Genomic DNA, 21,534 nt, shown 5'->3' on the forward strand with positions numbered 1-21,534 from the left:
TTCCTCTGTAATTTTTCACCAGTCTATACTTCCATTTATAGAGCTAATACACATACATCATCATGAAGTGCATGCTTGAAGTAATTGACTATGTGACCAATTACATAACACATATAAAATGTTTACATGAATGCAAGCCTATAATTGCACAGCTAGTATTTAATAAAAACACAAACAACTCTTCTAGAGCTTTGCAAACCCCAAAACAAAACAAAAAAAATTACTAATAACTGCAAGCAGTGTGATGAAATGGAGGAATGTAAAACAGCAGCCCATCAGGATGCACAGATGCGAAATACAACCCTGCGAAATATTTTAAACCAATGACATCTGGCAAATATTTTAGCAGAATCGATTCATTTATTAAAAAAAAAATTGTTTATAACTAGTTAAAAAAAAATTTGACACAGAAGTATGCATTCATTCTTCCCTTCACATTTCTTTTGTCCAGGGTCTGTGGTGCTAATCATAAGTGGTAATAGAAAGATGAAGTGTTTGGAGAAGGAGTGAAATAAAAAGAGATTGGGATACAAAAAAAAGGCATTATCTGAGATATGATTTTGCTGGAGCATTACTACTGGACAGTGTTGGGGGCTTACTTTTTAAAGTAACGGATTACATTATAAAATACCGGTCTTTTATAATAATCAGTTACATTACAGCGTTACTTTCTAATAAATGTAACTAGTTAGAGTACTTTTCCATTGCAAAATATAAAAACTCCTTTGTTAATCCCTTATGCATGATGTTTTAGTCAAGACTCTTATAATTATTTTACCATCATCACTCAGCGAAGTTTGGCCTATAATCTGGTAACTACTACCTGTTAACTATATCTCACCTACGCGGTTTTACGTGGTGGCTGTAAGTTGATTTCATCATGATTTACCGCGATGTGTTGACAGCGCTGTGATTACGTTTCTATCTTTCCGCGTGTCGGTCCTCGCATAGTCAAACAGGTGAGATTGGGATATAACAGCAGGAATAACAGAGGGGGGGGGGGGGGGTTATCGGGGCCGGGGCTTGTAGGACGACTTTCACACACACACAATAATGGAATGACTGCTGTCTGGCTCATGGATTACATAAATAGTTTAAATAACGGAGTACATTTTTTGAAAAAATACCTAAATAACTGAGTACTTAAATGGCAGAACCTAACGCGTTAGATTACTCTGAGTACTTTGTAACGCGTTACACCCGACTGGACACATTTAAGGGACCTCTGAGACTCATCCTAACTTGTTAAAGAAACAGTAAAATATGGAACCTTTAAATAAAGGAAAGTTCTTAGGAAAATTCATGATGGCATACAGTACGCCAAGGGCCAAGTAAGATAAGCACCAATCTATACTCTAATCTGACCCTGGTATAGAAGAGAACAAACCAGGCTTACAGTATGTACATTTTTATTAAGGTAAACACCTCCGCTTGTTTTTGTAATGCAAAACAAAAGAAAGCACCTGCATCTGCTTAACAAACTAGCTGAATCAGCGACGAGCTGTAGACATGGTGTTACTCTCTGCCGTCCATGTTTGTCTTTGTTTTCTTATCACGTGGGACTTGTATTAAAAGGAGATGATTGTATTAGCAGGAGGAGGAAAAGGGAACCCTTTTTGAAGGTTGCCAACACCCGGTAACAAGCAAACCCTCAAACCCGTACTTCAGTGATTCTAATGAAAACATAACAAAAGTATTATTAATATTTTTCTATGTCTTTAACTACTAATTAATGTACAACTGTACACAGTAACCTGTAAAGGCCTCTCTTGTGGGTGAATTGTAATATTTCTGCCTACTGTACTTTGAAGTGATGAAAGGGGAGCGGAGGAAGAAGTACACTATCCACCTACTGCATTCATCACTTATCCTCTTTAACACACACTTACACAAGCCATAAATAGTAAAAGATGATTTAATGATGACATTGGAGGATAATGTGTCGTCTGAGGGAGGAGAGCAAAGTGGAATGGATTGGCTCAATAAGAGGCTGTCATACACTGCTGACACACACATTATCGAAATAGATTCGAGGTGACCATTTTTAGGGTAATACTTTTCTCAAAGGGCACGACTGACTCAGTAAACATTTGCTTTTCAGCGTTATTGTATATTAAAACAGATATTCTGAATAACTTCAGAAAATGTCACCCAAGCACCAATATGATGATTACAGTTCAGTCAAGGTGGACTGTAAACAACCTCATGCATGCTGTAAGGTGAGCCCGTATTCTTTTTGTTTTACATTGATTGTAAAATACAATCCCTCTGGCGCCCATGCTTGTCTGCATTTAGCATGGATCTCATTTTCTGCCCTAATAAGGACAAAATGGGATACTTAGTGAGGCTTGGTTTCAGTTTCAGGCGTTTTCTTGAAAGCCGCAGAGAGAATCATCAAAGCTGTTTTATATCCATCTGAGTATGCTTCTAACACCATGCATAAAAGTGATGGAATGTTGTTCCCCCAAAAAAAGGAAGAAAGAAATAAGCTGCAAATTAAAACTCTTGTCACAGAAAATGACTCAGGTTTAAGCCATTAAGCATAAGTCTTCTCTTAAGGCTTGCCTGCCTTCGGCTCTAGAATAAACAGTGGTGACAGAAGTAAGCCATAATCAATACCGTCTCAGACATAAGGCTATGGGTGAGGCTCATTCAATACCATTAACAAATAACCTGGCAACGAGAGCCATTATGCACTGAAAACTAAAATTGGATAACTGGAATTGATGGCTGCGCTAATACCATGTTCTCTTCCCCTTCAGAGACTCCCCGTCTCTCTAATTGCTTTAATATATAGAGAAGGTGTGTGGTCTGATCAGTCATGCTTATCGGAGGGTCAGCAGGGTTTTCCTTGTTCCCCAACAGTGCAAGATAAACCATGGATAAATGAGCGAACGACTGGGGGCATTTTATCCAAGGACTAATTAGAATTTACTGCACAATAGCCATGTTAAATCTGATACACTGCAACTGTGTAGGGTCTTAAGAAATGTGACCTTGTACATTTTCGTATGGTTTTTTTTTAACCTAAAACCAGACTTCAGCATATTTCTGTCTATGCACTGATGCGCTCCCTGCCTGCTCATTAACAATAAAAGGAAGAATAGAAATACATTAAGAAATCAAGTAGCAATGCAATAGAATGTAAGAAACGTTGAATATTAAACAATTTGCTAAACTAAAGATATGTCTTTAATTAATGAAGATGACATGTACAGTACGTGGGTGTGCGGGCTGAGAGGTGATTACACCCTGTGTTCCAGGAAGTTGTTGTAATTGGACCCTAAGGTGTAGTAGGAAACCTTTGATTGGACTCTCTTTTATAGTAGGGTAAGACATGTTTGAATCATGTGGTTTTGTAGGGCAATATGTAACTGGACTCTGTGGTGTAGTAAATAATAAACTGACATCTGATTAGACCCCTGAGGTGACTGGACTCTGTGATGTGTTACTGTAGGCTACCATGTGCATAGATTATTTGTTATAGTAAGTTGATGTGTGCTTCAAATCTGTGGTTTAGTTGGTTGGACTTTGTAGTGAAAAAAAAAAAAAAGTTGGAATGTGATTGGACCCTGTGGAGTAGTACGTCAAGATGTTATGTGATGTCTGTGGTGTAGCATGGGGGAAGTGATTGGCTACTGTGCTTTAAGAGGTTGAGATATAATTGGACTCTGTGGTGTAGAAAATTGATATATGATTGTACACTGGTATGGTACTGTACATTGACATTGTTGGACTCTGTGGTATGGCAAGTTGAAACGTGATCGGACTCATGTGATGAAGACTGTGTTATTTGTCAGTGCTATTTTACATTTTCTGACGCAGCTGACCATGTGGCATAGTGAGCCAAGATGTCACCAGCCCGTGTGGTGCTGTGGGCTGGGTGATGAAAAGCCATACTGTGTCTCAGTGGGGTATCAACAGTGTTAACCTGTGGGTCTTTACACCACATATGGGCTTCTCTTCATCCCAGACATAGTCCATAAAATCTTTCATAATCTAGTTTCTAAAATCAAAATAGTGGAAATACTATGCATTATATATATATATATATATATATATATATATATATATATATATATATATATATATGTTCTTCTGTAATCTGTAATATTTTTTCCTGTATCAAAGCGTCTGGACTCCTGAAGACCAAAACGAAGAAGAAGAAAAAAATCACAAGATGTGAGACCCTTTTGCAACATGTTTAACGTGAGACAAACCTCCTTTACCAGTCTAGATAGAATTTTAGTGTGCAGCATGCTGATGCATTTTAATTAAACTAGAGTGACACTGAGCAAATCTTATGACCTCATAAAAATCACAAGCCCACACTAAGATAATGAATGCAGCAGATATAATTCCCTGTGGTTGTTTATTTGAACAATTAGAAGCTGGTATGATTCATACACCATTATTTTAAACTTATTCAGTAGGAGTTGCTTTAATATCTGATAAATTGGCCAGCTGAGAGAGAATAAAGGCTAGAGTCTATGCCGGGTTTATTGTTTAGTCTATGGTTCCAGTGATTGCGACGTGGGTGGATTGTTCCCCCTCTAATTTAACACAGTATTGTCACAGGGGACAGTTTCTTCTGCCTTTTAAGGGAATGGCAATGACTCCTACTTGCTAAGTCAGCTCATTGAAACCAAAAAAAAGTGGGAGGATTATAATATAAGTGCATATAAACCTGGAAAAGATGGTTGATTGCTTTTTTTTCCCCAGTTATGCTCTTTTTTTCATTGCAAAAATGTTTAGAGCAGACTGGTTCTTTATTAGAAAATCCATCATTTGCCTCAGGGAGTTATTGGATGCTTCTCAGCAGCTGATCAACTAGGCTATAGCATTCACAGAAAAAAAGAGAGTACACATACAGAGCTCGTAACGAAGGGACGTTGGGTTACAGATTTTAAAGCTTCCCACACATGGACACGTACTGTATATTCGTGATGACTGATGCTGAGAAAATCCGCTCAAGGCTAATTAGTTTCCCATCTAAGACATGTGTCTTTAGTTGGGAAATTAGGAAATTGAATTTCATGGTGTTTTGTAAATAGTGAATTAGCAAATTGTAATAACACCATTTTCCACCCTGAAACATTTGAAATGTAAAGTGGAAGAAAAAACCCAGACACCTATACGAAAGGACATCTTCTGCTTGCTCTATGAGAAATAAAATAAAGCTCATGAAAATTGACTTTCACTGTACTTCGACAGGTTCAGGCTCAAGTGGCTACTGGTAGTGTTCTACTGTATATACTATGGTGAACTTTTATGTTATGCAACATTTTGGGCTGAAATTGCTGTATAGCAGCAACAGTAAAAAACACTGAGTAGTATTAAATAACTGGACAATATTAGATACTGTACAGTACGTAGGTGCAAAAAAAATATTTGTAACTTTTTGTAAGGGCCATATTTCATTCTTGTGATTTGTTGTTATGTTTATCTTATTTCAGTTTATTAGTTAAGCATTAAGCATTAAGTATCATACATATAATTTGTATTGTGACATCATTTCATGAGTTGTTCTGTGACATCATCCCACAGTTATGCAGTTCCATGTCTATCACGCACGTTAGTTGTTAGTTGTTGTTAAGACACGGAAGGATACAGAAAGGTGTGGAGCACACAAGCTTTTGGCCGTGAGACAGTAAGCTAAAAGGAATACAGTAAAATAAGTTGTTGTAACTGTAATCCATCGAAGCTACAGAACACAGCAAGCGACTTGTCGTGACTACAGTGGATTTATGCAAGAAACTGTAACAACCGTTGTTTTTGATGTTGAAAATAAACAAGAGACAAAAAAATCAACGAAAGTCGTCAGTGACACTGTGTAACAAAAGACACGCGTCAGAACTTGTGAATAACATGCACGTACACTTTTATTATTACAATGCTTGCAACAAATTAGTATTCTTAACAAAGTTAAAAAATATTACCATATTGGCATTTTTGTAGAAGTTTATATTTATGTCACAATTATAGTTAAAAAAGTATTGGGAGATAATAAAATGATTGTGAGAAATACGTTTAATTGTTGTTGGTCTTTCATCTTTTGGGGTCGTCACAGAGAACCATCTGATCGGCACACACAACTTGGCTCCAGTGCCTGGGGTTTAAGAAATATATTTTATTGAATTCTATTAAGGGGCACGATGGTATAGTGGTTTGCACTGTCGCATTGCACCTCCAGGCTCTGGGTTTGATTCATGGCTAGGTTCGATTCCCTTCTCTGTGTGCATGAAGTTTGCATGTTCTCCCCGTGCTTGGTGGGTTTCCTCCGGGTACTCCGATTTCCTTCCAAAGACATGCAAATAAGCTAACTGGAATTTCAAAATTGTTCGGAGTGTGTGTGTGTGCCATGTGATGGATTAGCACCCTATCCAGCCTCATGCCCTCTGTGTCCTGGGATAGACCCCAGGCCCCCCACGACCCTGAATACAGGATAAAGCAGGTCAGACAATGAGTAAATAAATTCTATTATATTTTGATTAGTATTAAATAAATTTTAGGCACAAAGCTCATATGAATGACATGTTGCAAGTCACATAATGTCAAATGATGTTATGCCTCACAAATGAATTTATTGCAAATAAAAGCAAATAAGACTTTATATAAAAAAATATAAATTGCATTTATATGTTTTCAGTTTAACATGAAATTAATTGTACACATTAAATTAGGAATTTTAAAGGAGTACATGTAAAAACAAAACAATATAAAATAAACTAATGTTTGACATTTAACAGACTTTATAACTGCAAGTGTCCTTTAGTTGCTTAAGGACGACTAAAAAGTTGTGCAAAAGTTGCTTAAAAGACAAATACCATGCATCAGCCTGCATGTGATATAGCACAGAGTGTTCAGAAACCTTTTTGATTCACTGTGTTGTTTGGCTTTATGGCAAGCTCCTCACTGTTATCATCTGCTATTGTATCTATATGCATAACAAGCCACGCAGTAGTTTGACTGTGTACCGACGTCAGTTATGAAATGTTTGCCTGTCCTAGTGCAAATGTCAGACTATGCTGATGTAGAAGACTACCTTCTGTTGATAAGTTAAAAGTTGAAAAAGTACTTTGCTGGATGTAGGCAGGGAATTACCAGTTGTAACTACGCCTTGAACATGGAATAATTATACATTTTGTGTAGCGACTTGGTCTAATTTCATGAGCTCACTGACACTCTGGTTGACTCCTTCTTCTTTTCTATCAGCCATCATTCCTCCCTCCCCTCCCCCTCCACCCCTCCTTCCCCCTACTTTCTATTTCTGCCTGAATGTTGGGCTCAAAAGTGGAGCCGCAAAAGAGGAACACAATGAAGCGAGAGCCTGGGAGCCTCAGTGGGACTTGCTCAAATGTTCACTGGCAAGATAAATGCAGTTATTGTGGGGCTGCCAAAAGCAAAAAGCAAGCCAGAATCTAATGAAGAGAACAGGAAGGACATCATAATATACTAGTGAGACAGGTCAGCCGAACAATAGTGGGAGAGAAAGAAAGTGGAGGTTGGGAGCGCAAATGTGCACTAAAGCCAGGTACTGTAGTTCTTGCTGGGTGATTGGGAAGCAAAGAAACTTATGGCCAGCTTGTGCCAGTCTCTGTTCTTCAACTACATCGAAACTCGGCAAATTCAAAGGATTTAGGAAAAAAAAAGATTTTTTAAAAATCTTATAAAGGCAGCATTCACTTTGCGGACATGTTAAGAAGTGTACGGTATAACTGAACAGTTTGATGAGAACTAAATTTTTGCCGTTTTGAGAAAAACAAAATATTGCAATCTGATAAAGAATATTTTGTGTGTTTTCTTTCTTTGTTACAAGTATATTAAAACACCCAAATGCCAACAATATCATGTTTAAATTGTTTAGGTTATATGACTGTGAATTTTATTAATATATATAAATAAATAAAAAAAACTCATGCTTTGTGAATTTGTAGCGAGTCTACAAAAGTAGTGGCAGCAGATTAGATAAAATTAGCAAATTAGAGTTTTTTTTGAAAAGTGCTGAGTTTTGTTGAAATTATGACAAACATTATAAGATATACAAAAATTTCAGTTAACAGCAGCATCATCAAACTTCTCCTTTTCCACCCTTAGTTTCACTGTATCATATTTTGCCAACTTCCTATCATAGTACAGGTCTGCACCGTTTGACATCTGTTCATGCATCAGTTGTTCCCCAAGGTTTATAACAATCCAGTAATATCAACAGAACCAGACAGAACGAATGGAACAGCCTCCCCAAACAGCATGTGCACCGGCTTTCCACACACAGCATGTTCATCTCATGTCTTGTGTATACACGTGCATATTTTAGTTTTTATAACAGTATTTCTTTGCTTCACTGCAGTATCCTGCATAATTTCGTTAAGTATATAACTTTTTTTGAACAACGTCCAAATCATATCATATTGAGTCCTATTTACAGAATATATTACAGACAATACCTGTCATTTAATACTGATGGAGTGACTGCTATGCCAGTAAAAGGAACATTCTCCTAAAACCCTTTGAACACATTTAAACCACTTTCACAGCCACCATGTTTCACATGTATCTTTGCATCACTGATCATGTGACAGAAAGAAGTGATGCAATTGGCTGGTCACTATGGGTCAGCTGTTGCTCAAAAATTTGATGGCGACACGTCATGCTTTGCTCAAAAAATACTGTAGAAGTTTAAATCTTCTAAAATAAGGTTAAATTGCTGTTTTCAAATTATTTGCCAACTTGAGTAAAATCCAAAAATGATGTGCTCTTCCGTCAAACAGCTCTGTATCTTCTTATCTGCACAAGGTTATGACAGGAATCTTCTGGAAGACTATGAGGAATGAAGAATATTCCTCTTTCATGCATGCCATCTTCTTCTCTTTCTCACTCTCGCATTCAAAGTGACACAAGGTCTTTTTAATACGATTCCAGTGACTTAACTTCCTATAATTGGCTGCCTCGCTCCATCATTTCCACCCATAATGTGCCCTTTTTAAATGACAAATAAGAGAAAGGAGAGATTATGTGTTTCTGATGCGCACACACACATTTTATGCTCCTTTACTTTAAGGTCTTCGCTTCTCTTCCGTCCATCACAAAGCATCAGTTTTCACTTGCTAAGAAACTAAACATTAGTACCCCGGACATAAGGACCTACAATTTTACTAGTCCTACAAATTACTGCTTGTCCTCGTTTGCCATACAGCAGTGTGTTCAATCCTAGATCATGTGGCCACTTTCAAGTCTGGTGCTTTGCAGCTTATGCATTACATTATAAAGCTCTTCTGGATCCATGCAGTCCAAGACGGTCATGGCGCAGCTAAATCCGGCAGTGTTCAGCCAATTGTGTGAGGGTATTCAAAACGACTGACTCTAATCTGCGTGGAAGGGCTTTTAATGAACTTTAAAAGATGATGGAAATAAAATCTCTTCATTTTCTATTCATTTACAGCAGTTATTCGAGCTAAACTTTATTAAAAGCATTTAAATCATACAAACCCGCTCAGCTTACTTGCTAATGGCTTCTACAGTAAGTAGGTCAAGCTGAAATGACAGCAGGGATAACACCTGAGTCGCTTTAGAATAAATGGTAACACACTAAATGATGAGTGTTCGTAGGGTTACATGAAACTTATATATAAACCCTTCCTAATAAGTCAGATAAAGCTACATAAATTATCCTTCTGACAATGTTTAGGTGTTATAAAACTTTGACCAGAGTCAAGTTACAGAGATTTATTCTATGTTGTGTTATTTTGTATAACTCTCCTCTCAACTCTGGTGTGCACATTAGAAATAATGTTATCAATTTTAAATGATATATTTCCGTAAAAGAGGCAGTTGCAGCTTAGTGTGTTAAGACTCTGGGTAACTGATTGGAAGGTCGTATGGTGTGAGCCCCAGCAACACCAAGTTGCCACCATTGGGCCCTGGAGCCCAGTCCTCAACCCTGTTGGCTCCAGGGGTGCCATAGTAATAGCTGCCCTGCACTCTGACCCCAGCCTCCTAACAAAAATGGGGTATGAGACGAAATAAGAGATTTTAAGGTGCAGTCGAGTAAGAACTATACAGTATAGTTGGCTTAACTTTGTGATAATTTCCACTTTTAAAACCTGTTTTTTAGCACGCCATTGAATTCAACAGAATGTATTCTGACTAATTCATTAGTTTGCTATGCTTTTTTTTGTTGTTGCACATTTCATATTATGCACCAAAAACCCTGTCAAACATGTGAAATTAGGTTAGATATACATGACTAACATTATTTTTTTCCCAATATGTATTGGACAGGATGGGCCTCTGAGTGGCGCAGTGGTTAACTGCTCGCCCTATCATACGGAGATTGCTGGTTCGGTTCCCGGGTGAGGCTGTAACTTCTCGCAGCCAGAGGTCTAGAGCTTCGCTCTTGCCGGTTTCCAAGTGCTGGATGAAAAAGGAGAAGGGTTGGGGTAGCAACCCGCCCCGGAAAAAACAACCACTACGGAAACAGCAAATGTTCTCTACAATGGAGAACTCTCGTTGCCCATGCATCAATTGGTGCTGGTGGCCTTAAGGTATTGGACACGGGGAGTAATATTTTATTGCTGTAGGGTTTTAGGTAATCATGAACTAAGTGCAATATGATAAAAAAAGAAAAGAAAAATGACTTAGGTGTATGACCAAGTGATATTGGTATATCCTTAGAAAACTCTGCCAGTTTCTAGACAGCTAAGAGTGGTTAAAATAGCAGGAGAAGGAGAAACTTCCTGTTTGCTCCATCTAAAAAAATGAGCTGTAAGCTAAATCAAAAAAAAAAAAAAAAAAGCCGTGAGCTACATTCTGCTTTAGCTTTCCTCATCAAACCCTAACTAAATCTCTAACAGCCAGAAGCAACCACTCTCCACAATCTTGTTAGTTAACAGGTCATTCATTTAGCTGGGACCTGAAGGCAGAATCTGCCAAGGATATGTACAATAAAGTCACACACTCGTGTACACGTAAGGCATATTGTATGTGTATTAATCAGGAATACACCATTATATGTTGTAAATGAGGAGTTTTGTTGATCAGGTGAGCATAGAAGCTGCACTGCAGAGTAATTCATAGGCAAATGATGGGCACGCACACACCCACACACACACACACACACACACACACACACACACACACACACACACACAGTGCAGAAGGAACTATGGGTATTGACATACTTTTATCAGAAACTATTAAGCGGCAAAGAGCAGCAGCCCTCAGAGAAATAAAAAGATAGCTATTTAATGCTGAATTAAACGGTCAGTCTGTTTCAGGTTGTATGTGTGTGTGTCTGTGTGTGCATGTGTGTGTGTGTGTGTGTGTGTGTGTGTGATTAAGAGAGAGAGAGAGAGAGAGACAGAACGTGAGAAAAAAATCAAGTGTGAAAAGGGATGGTATGGTGTTATGACAGAAGGCCTGGATGACAGGATAGACCAGAAAAAGGTGCAATAAGTGATATAAATGACATCCTCACGAACACGAATTTGTAATAAACGTGATGAACAGATGCAGAGGAGTCAGGAATGACTCTAAAAATGCTGACTAATTTGGCTAAGAACACATCATTACACTCCTATGCTGAAAAAAATACCGAATGAAAGAGAGAAAATAGAATAAAAGCAAAACAATAAACAAAACCAACGGAGAGCAGGCCAGCTCGTCTGCATTGTAATTATGGGAGATGTAATTATGAGCGATGGAGGAGGCAGCCAGGCTCTGGGCTGAATGGAGCAGCTGGAGAAGTCATGTGGTGTTAGCCTGCCTGCACTCACTGGGGGCCAGACTGTTTACATGCTGCAGAGCGGACATGCACACACACACACACACACACACACACACACACACACACACACACACAGGCAGTATATATCTGTATATATTTCAAATAAAAAAAGTTTTTATATTTCAGAATTTATATGACTTTTATATAGAAATGGTCTACAGGTTTCTATTTTCAAAATACCTCAAAGGCAGCACTTTTTTTTACTCTTTTTTTTTACCATCCACATCTTATCTGCGGTTGGCTTGATTTATTTATTTTTTTTTAACAATGAACAATAACGCTTTCAGTAAGCATGAGGAAAAAATACACATTAATAATAATAACAATAATAATAATAATAATAATTCACAACAGGGAACACTTTTCTTTAGAATACTTGCTTACTTGCTATATGTAGGGGCAGGAGTGGCTCAAGTAGTTGAGGGTTGTTGATTAAAGGGTTGGGAGTCCAAGCCACACACTGCTGCGTTGGCACTGTTAGGCTCTTGCTGGCCCGTGTCATAATGTAATATGCCCATATGTAATACCCAGTCACTTTCTGTTTGCAAGAAATGTTGACATGCTGACATCCACATCTCATTTTCTATTGGCTTGAGGTAGTAATTTAAATTGGTAACCATAAACAATAATGCCTTCATAAGATAAAATAATAATAATAATAATAATAATAATAATACAAAAAAATGCTATACTGTATGTTTCAGGTGGTTGAATCTCTGGGTTGCTGATTAAAGGGTTGGGAGTCCAAGCCACCTACTGCGCGATTGCCACTGTTGGGCTCTTGGTGGCCGTTATGGGCCTTTGGCCAAACCCTCGGTTGGGCCCTTGTTGGCTTCGGGCTCTTCTCAAGGTTCTTATGCTCATATGTAATACCCAGATAGGACATGCATGGCATCCTTGGTGCCAGTCCCAAGCCTGAGAAAAATGTTTGGGTTGCAACAGGAAGAGCATCCGGTGTAAAAACCTGTGCCAATAACTTGCAGATCAAATTATCTAATATGGGGACCTGACAAAGGGAATAAGGCCAAGAAAAAAAGTGATATTTGTTACTATTTGTAGAAGACAATTAAAAAAAGACAAAAACATAAACTTATGTGTAATAACTGGCTTGTATTTAGCATGTTACATTTAACACTTGCTTAAATGATTAAATGATCAGTGATGTGCCTTATTATCCATCATACTCATAATTTTGCTAATTAGTCATCTGGATGCTAGCTAGCAGGCAAACCTGCCTTATTGGTGTGTGGTGTGTTATTCTCTCAGTATATGTATAAACAGGAAAACAACATTTGTTGACCATTTTTAGAAATCGAAGGGAAATTTAAAAAATGTCAAAAAAAAACCCAAACATTTTGTTCAGCCTACCAATTTGGTTCGCAAAAGATACCATTCATTAGCTAATAACTACCAATGCTAATTCTAATTACTGGTCATAGAAAAAGACAATAATATAGATCTGTATTTTGTTATCTACATTAAACGGCACTTTTATAGTTTTTATTTTCCACAGCACCCTTGCGAAGTAGAACTCGAATTTATTTACTATCTCTGCTCTTTTTTTTTTACTGAGTCAAAAAAGACAACACAATACACTATACATGAGGCAAATGTCGCTAGCATATGTTAAACACACACAGGCACAAATGAAAAACATTCAAGAAACAAGTGCTGATGGAGAAACATTTCCACAATCCCCCTCTAGGCAGGAACAAAATGTCTGCCATTTCTCTTTCTCCCATTTCTCATTGTCACTCCTCCACTGGGCTAAACAGGCACACACACACACACACACACACACACATCCACTGGGCTAAAAAAAAAAATCTCTTGCCACCTGTTTATATAACACGGAGCAGAATGAGGCGCTTTGCACTTACTCACACACACACACACACACACCTACACACACACACACTTACACACACTTACACAAGCGCACACACACACACACACACTTACACACACTTACACAAGCGCACACACACACACACACACACACACACTTACACAAGCGCACACACACACAGACACACACACACACAGCCTCCTGAGCAATCTCCGCTAAAAGCACTTCATTGTTCAGCCACAGACAGAGCTTGTGGTTTGGCTCCTGAGCTAGACTTGGACTGGATCACATTAAAAAACAAAAGATCTACTTATCAGAAGTGTGAAGATGTTTGAGAAACCTTCTCCATCCATATTCAATCACAATTACAACCACGATCGTACGAGAGCCGTTCAAGTTGACCCGGGACTTCTGATTGTTCAGAATACCAGAACACAGTTATAAGAATAAAAATACCTTTACTTTCTCTATATAATCCCCTTTTACACTAATGCACAAGGTCTTAGCCATAATTGGACCACTTGCTTCACATCATTATCACTGCAGAAATGCTGGCTTCCCAGGAACGCCTTTACTGACCCGTTCCTTTAATAGAAAGAATGTCATGGTTTGATCACCAAATGCAGGACAAGGTCTTTCCAGGACAAATCTTAACCTCATACTGCCCACCGCACCAATTGCACATTATAGGAACTCGCTGGGAGTTATAGCCACATCCCCCGCACAGTCCTGACCTTTCTCCGAGCCATTTCCACGTGTTTGGGCCATTAAAGGAGTTCCTGGGAGGCCAGAGAGTCTAAAAATGCCTGTGGTGTACTGAGAAGACCTTCTACCTTAAAGGTATACAAGCACTAGTGAAACCCTGAAATAAGTGCATTAATGTAGCAAGGAATTAAATAAAGAAATAAAGAGTCATAGCTGTGTTCTGCTATTCTGCACAATTAGAAATCTCAGTTTGACTTGAACGCCCCTCGTAACTATCCACTGTGTTTTTTTAACAAGCCATATTAGCAGTTTATGAAGTATTGTGAAAACTCTCCACTCTCTAAACTAAGACTCATACAGCTTTGCTTTGCTAATTAATTTAAATAAATTTACATGTCACAACTGATGATGTGCTATAGAAGCTGAGACAGTTCATGATTTAACAACTAGAGTAACTGAATCACAGCCATTTTTCAAATTCATATGTTTATCATCTCTGCTACACTATTTTTTGCCATGTTTGGTCTGCTACAACACTTCCTGGTCGGCGGTCCACCACTTGACGGTCTACTGCGTTGGACTACTGAGACTCACTCAAACTCCTGCTGTATGACTTCCTCTGCAACTGTGTTGTTTCTCCATTACATAATTTATTAGATGCAGAACTCTTTAGTTATGCACACAATGACTTGAGTTAACCTTGACGGGCTGACTGCTGTAAAAAGCTCTTTTCCGAACACTTTCCAAAGTAGTTCAGGCTCCACACACCTGCAAGTCACACTTAGTGCAATCAACACAGCGTAGCATCGCTTATAACACTGACAAGTGCACCAGTACCCTGTGTCTCTCACACAAACACACATTTAAAAGCAAATACACGCACTCCATCAGCTGCTGCTTCAATCACACCCCTCGCCTGGGAGAGTGTAATTGCAGGGCAAGTATTACCAGCTTGGTGCCGAGTGCAGAGGTGCACAAATGAATTACAGAGCACTTTACTGAAAGCTACAGGCGAAGGTGAAGAGTTCAAACAGCTACGAATCTACTCTTGGCCCTTGGAACAAAATGCATAGGTTCACAAAACAAACAACTCAGAGCGTGGGTTTCAACTACACTGTGAGATGCAATGTAGACACTAGTGGGAATACATTGGATATGCAATGTGCGCACATATTTAGTCCATCCCTGAATCTCTAAGTGATTTAAATTATTTAATATTTATTAAATACATAGGCCAAAAAAAGATCTTAAAAGATTTGCTCTGAATTCTGAGTGCAATTAATCAACTGCTAATAGTTGGTGTGTTGTGGGTGATTTCCAAAAGATAACTATGTGAATTACATCCCATAAAAAAAATAAAAAAATCAGAATAAACTATATGTCAAGTGAGACTTTTGTGTGAGTTAAATGTTTCCAGTAGTTGCAGTACGTTATGAAATAAATCATATCAAAGAGACTCCCAGAAGAGAAACGTGAACTTGAAACTCAAGTAAAATGCTGACTAATGCCAGTAAGATCCATTGAAACTGTTCGAAATTATTTATGAATAAATGAATAAATGATTAAAGACATTATTATGCATTATCACGAGCATAACTTTGTTTTGAAAAGTTCCACAGACAAAAGGATGTCAAGTCCTACTTAACTCGCATTTGTGCCACAATATCATGATTGCAGTGTTCTACAGATAAAAATACTGGGATTATATTTGACAAAACATGCATGATAAGCAACGTGACAGCTTGTACTGTGTTCATTCATAGTTGTTGTGTTGCAAGAGCATATGTTTAATTAACAATCTCAACCAATATGCAGTTCAAGGTTTAATAATGTGTTTATATGAGATGCTGCTATTGACTTTTTTTGCATACGGTGGTGGAGACAAATCCAAAATATGTATTAGTTGTAAACTGTAAACCCCTTTTTTTAGGGCTGTCTAATAAGATGTTTTTAAATTTTTCATTCCATAAGGTCCCTGTCACTAAACATCTAGAAATCTACTTTAGAACTAATTCTAATTGTAATCTGGGCGTCTTTGGGAGGTCCTGAACCGTACATGAAAATTAAGGTTTTTTTTTTAATGGGCATCTTCCAATGTAACACATCAAACCTCATACAGTTTATCCATAGACTGTATATAAAAGCACAGAAAAAACCCTCAGTGACAGCACCCATATTTTTGGGCGTGGTAGTCTACATCTTGGCAGGAGCTGACTTCACCTACACCGCGGTTAACCCATAAATGAGCAAATGGGTGGAACAAACTGAGCCTGGTTGTGATTTGTTATATGCCTTCCTAGCTCAGTTACCAACTATAAGCTAGTGAGCTTAGCTTTAATTTGGCTAAAATACCATGCTAACATTAATTCAAATGCAGTTGATTAAACTTCGTGATACGTACCCTACACATTATCCCGTGTCAACCGATACATTTCTTGTGGTAAGATAAGCTCCAACTTTTAGATGTAAAATGTTTACTGGGATAAACACACACAGATCTCCAGCAAACCAGTTATTGATTGATTATTGATATTGTGATATTGATACCATAAAATACCAACTATTTTAAACTTGGCAGAAAGTCACAGCTAAGACAGACTACAGTATGTACCACTATTTTATTTAGGTTTTCAAAATAACATGAGATCTTATGGATATGTAAAACCAAAAGTTCAATCTGACATACATCGATCAGTCATAACATTAAAAAACTTAAAACATTATGCTTGTCCGGGCAGCTCTGGCCCCTCGGGACATGACTCCATGAGACTTAACGAGGGGAGTGCTGTGGTGACTGGCACTGGGACTTAAGTGCCAGATCTTTTGGATCCTGTGGGTTGCGGGGTGGGGCCTCTGTGGATCAATCTGTTTGTCTGGCGCATTGCACGGATTGGATTGAAATCTGGGGAATTTGGAGGCCAGATCAACAACCTTGCCTGCTGAGCCTCATATGCTGCGGGCTATGGTGCCCTAGGTGTTCTGATACCTTTCTATCATGGCTAGCATTGACTTTTGTCGACGGTCTATGCTACATTGGGTTTTCTGTGGGATTAAGCCAGGCAGGCTAGCCTTTGCTCCCCACAGGCATACAGTAGAAGAGCCCTCATCCTACTACCAGTTTACTTGTATATAATTGATAATCAATGTTATTCAATTCATCTAGTTGTGGTTCTATTTTTATGGATGATTGGTGTATATACAGATGCACCAAAATGATAGTCTGATAAGCTTTCTGTAAATTTCCTAAAAGTCAAGGTGTTGCAATGGCAGGCCATCATCAATCACTCCCACTCATCGTCTACTGTATACCGCTTAATCCTGTGTACAGGGTCACGTGGGGCCTTCAGTCTATCCAAGGAGACTTAGGGCACAAGGCGGGTTAGGGTACAATTCATTGCAGGGCACACACAAAGGCAAATTTAGGAACAAAAAAAGAGCCCGATCAGTCTTTGGACTGTGGGAGGAATTCGGAGTACCCGGAGGAATCCCCACCGAGCACGGAGGAGAACATCTCCATGGACACAAAGGTGGAAATCGCATCTGTCTGGGAATCAGACCCTGGCCCAGACCCTGGAGGTGCAAGGTGACAGTGCTAATCACTAAGCCACCGTGTCGCTTAGTACACCATCAAGAATGGTTATTTTATTTGAAGCATGTAGACTAAGCATCAGTCTCACCTACAATCAAACTGATGACCTAAAGCATTAAATTTGACTTAATAGGCATGCAGATATTTGAAAGCATTGATCTGATTTAAAAGCTGTTGATGCTCTGAAGGGAGTGATGTGATCAAAAACCTGTAAATGCTCTAAAAGCCACTGGATGAGGATGGTGTCCTACATCATTTATCAAATGTAATACGTTAGCAGCTCACAACATAAATCATGCCACTGCCCTAGTTTGCTGTGTGTGTGTGTGTGTGTGTGTGTGTGGGAGAGAGAGGGAGAGAGAGCAGAGGAATACGACAGACAAAGCCAGAGGCATGAGATAAAGAAAGAGGGTACAATAGTCTTTCTCTACCTCTCTGTATACTGTTGACAGGGTGCTCATTTGAAGGCACATACATTTCCTAGAATTTCTTGAATAAGACTTTCTTTTTTTACCCCAATCCAACTGTTTGGAAACAAAATAAAACAACGCACAGACACTCCAGAAAACAAGCAAACAAATTCCATAAATCGATTGAATGCCAATATTTTGCAAGAAGCAGAACCTTAACATTTCCCACAGTCATCTACCAACTAATAAGAACAGAAACCACATGGGTATTAACTCACTGGTCACTAGGATGCCTGCTGTGCTAATATCCTCGGGTCACCCCAACTCACCTTTCTTGTCCCCAAAGAAGAGGGTTTGCTGTGCTGGGTTTGACCACTGGAGGGAGGTGTTGTCATTATGATCCACACGACAGGTCAGGTTGGCCGTCGATCCCTCTGTCACCGTCACATTCTGGACGATTGGAAACTGGCCTTGGGCTCCTGGGACACAAGCACCGAGAGAAAAGCAGTCAGGTGTGTGCACAAAGTGACCTCACCATAAAAAAACAAACAAAAAACACATTACTAAGAGTACCAGAGCAAAAATGTATAGTGGTGTGTTCTTCTGGAAAGCATTCAATATGTTGCTTTTTTTTTTTTTTTTTGGAAATCTGTGACACTGATGTTTGGCACATGAGAAACGAGAAAAACCTTGACTTGGGTATATGAGGAAACCAGGTTGGGGTACCTGTTCAACTTTCAACATGTTGCCTAGTGACAAAAGGAGCTCAGCAATTGGCTTTAAGACTGGGAAGTTAAGTGTGGCAGCGTGGCTGTCTGGGGGTGGGGGGGGGAGTGGGGAGAGACTAACTGTCTCCTAAGTGCCCTTGAGCAAGGTAGTTTGTCCTGGTCTACATGATTATGGCACAGAAAAAAATCATCTTGGACGCTGAGGCACAATGAGTAGTTCGCCGTGTGTGTCCATGAAGCGACTAAATAATGATAAAAAACAATCCATCAGGGTCAGTCCCTGAGACGCAGGTGTCAAGTTTTAACGAGAGAAGTGAGTAAAGCTTTAGCTCAGTTAAGAAATTATGCACAGACTGACATCTTCTGCGGCACCCCAGGGTTGGAGAACCCAATAATAAATGACCTTGCACCGACGCGGAATGCAGAGAGGAGAGATAATGAAAATGTGTGCATATATAAAGGAGACCCTGGAGAATAAGTGATAGATGAATAATCCATGTGTATTTATAGTGTGCCTGTCTCATTCCACAGGTCAACATCTATGCTATAGCCAGTCTCTAACAAGCAGTCGGGATGTGTGAGGGATATCACACTGAGACAATAAGGGACAGGAGGAATAGGGCGTGAATGAGAGAGAGAGAGAGAGAGAGAGAGAGACGAAGAGACCGTCATACATATGTGCACCAACGTCTGTGATAGAAAACTAGTGAAAAAAAAAAAAAACCTTAGGTGAAATGGTTATGTTGATTTCGGGGACAGCACTTAGAGTCTTGGGTCTGAGGAGACTATATAAGATAATAGATGTAGGAATGCTGATAACGATAATAATCAGTGATAAGGTGGTGTAACATGGACAGTGCAGAGCAGTTTTATTTCTTAAATGCCCCAACATGAAGCAGTGCTTTGACAATTTTTATGGTTTTTCATTTATTAGAAATTGCTACGTCATGACTCTTACCATCCTGATTATACAGTAACTTCCAGTCACAAATAATGTTATGGAAGATCCATAACACAAGTTAGTTCCTGATCTTACTTTCATTATAACCATACCCTTATTTTTCCTTCTCTCATTTTAAGTTAAAATTCACTCACTCACTCACTTATCGTCTGTACCACTTTATCCTGTATACAGGGTCACAGGGGGCCTGAAGCCTAACCCAGGAGATTTAGGGCACAAGGTCAGGTTCACCCTGGACAATCCATTGCAGGGCACACACATACACTCACATACTACAGGCAATTTGGTAACGCCAATTAGGTTAATCTGCATGTCTTTGGACTGTAGGAGGAAGGAAGGAGGAGAACCTGGAACAAAATCGCCAAGCACAGGAAGAAACATGCAAACTCCATGCACACTGACCTGATTTAAACCATGAAGGTGCAAGGCAACAGTGGTAACCGTTACACCACTGTGCCACCCTAACATTTACTCTTGAAAAAAGAAAAAGAAAAAAACGGAGCTTGTGAGAAATCTGACAGTACAAAGCCCTCTGTCCTGAAGACTCTCCTGTGGCAGAAAACTGTTGGAAAGCTCTGACACTCGAAAATACTTATAGAAATGTTATTAAACCTTTGCCAAAAGAAAGCTTTGCCACCAACAATTGTGCATTTTCTGTTTACTAAGAAACCTCTTTTAAAAGTCACCTTTTTTATTTTTAAGCCTAAATTATGTGGAAATTCGTTATACAAGTTCCTGTGAATGAGCTGTTACTATAAAGAGAGTATTATACAGTATAAGCACAAATATGCCTTATAGCCAGAACTAATAACAAATCCCATGTTGTTCTAGAAAATGAATCAATACCTTGTGAAGAATTGCACCATTCTAGTGGTAAAAACCAGTTATAAAAGTAAAGATCTTTTCCCATACTCTCAGTAGGTCTCTCTTCTCCTCCATATTAAACAAACACGAGAAATATAGTACAATAACACTGTCACCATGGCAACAAACTTCGACTATGGCATACTTGAATTCTGCTTAAAGGTATACTTGTAGACTTACAAATGTAAGCCTCCCAAGTCCTTCATCATATTCCTTATTCTCTCATACATGCATTGATCAAAGCATTAGTAATACTGTATATCTAAAAGTGTAAGAGGCACCTGATATTAGGGAACATTTGAAATAAGTTCACTATTACACATGTTTAGTGAATACTGTGTGATAGAAGCAGACAAAGCTACTAATTATGAATAAATTATTAAGTGAAAAAACAATGAAATTTACACTATGTACCCAAATAAAGCTTCCAGTCATAATAATGGGGCGAAAAACTATTCAGACATTACAAATTAACTTCAGTACCTTGTTGCGAAGCTCTCGCTGGATCGTGATTGGCTTATTCCTTTTAGCAAACTGATTACAATTTCCCAAAGTTATGTGGGTCCATATGTTTTTTAAATCCTCCGTAAATTTTATTTAATGGATTGAAGTCAGGGGATTGGCTAGGCCATTTAAGGCCTCC

The 21,534-nt window shown here is 38.7% G+C and overlaps 1 protein-coding gene across 4 annotated transcripts in view; it reads right to left on the reverse strand.

Annotated features, from left to right (window-relative positions):
* Positions 1–21,534, reverse strand: part of cadm2a (cell adhesion molecule 2a) — a 381,998-nt gene that overhangs the window by 64,172 nt on the left and 296,292 nt on the right. For all 4 annotated transcript variants that reach the window (XM_053476344.1, XM_053476345.1, XM_053476343.1 and 1 more), the window contains one exon: positions 18,668–18,817. In XM_053476344.1, the coding sequence (XP_053332319.1) occupies positions 18,668–18,817 (150 nt within the window). The remainder of the gene's footprint in view (positions 1–18,667; positions 18,818–21,534) is intronic.

The sequence above is a fragment of the Clarias gariepinus genome, chromosome 17, assembly GCF_024256425.1.
Source record: "Clarias gariepinus isolate MV-2021 ecotype Netherlands chromosome 17, CGAR_prim_01v2, whole genome shotgun sequence".
Lineage (NCBI taxonomy): Eukaryota > Metazoa > Chordata > Actinopteri > Siluriformes > Clariidae > Clarias > Clarias gariepinus.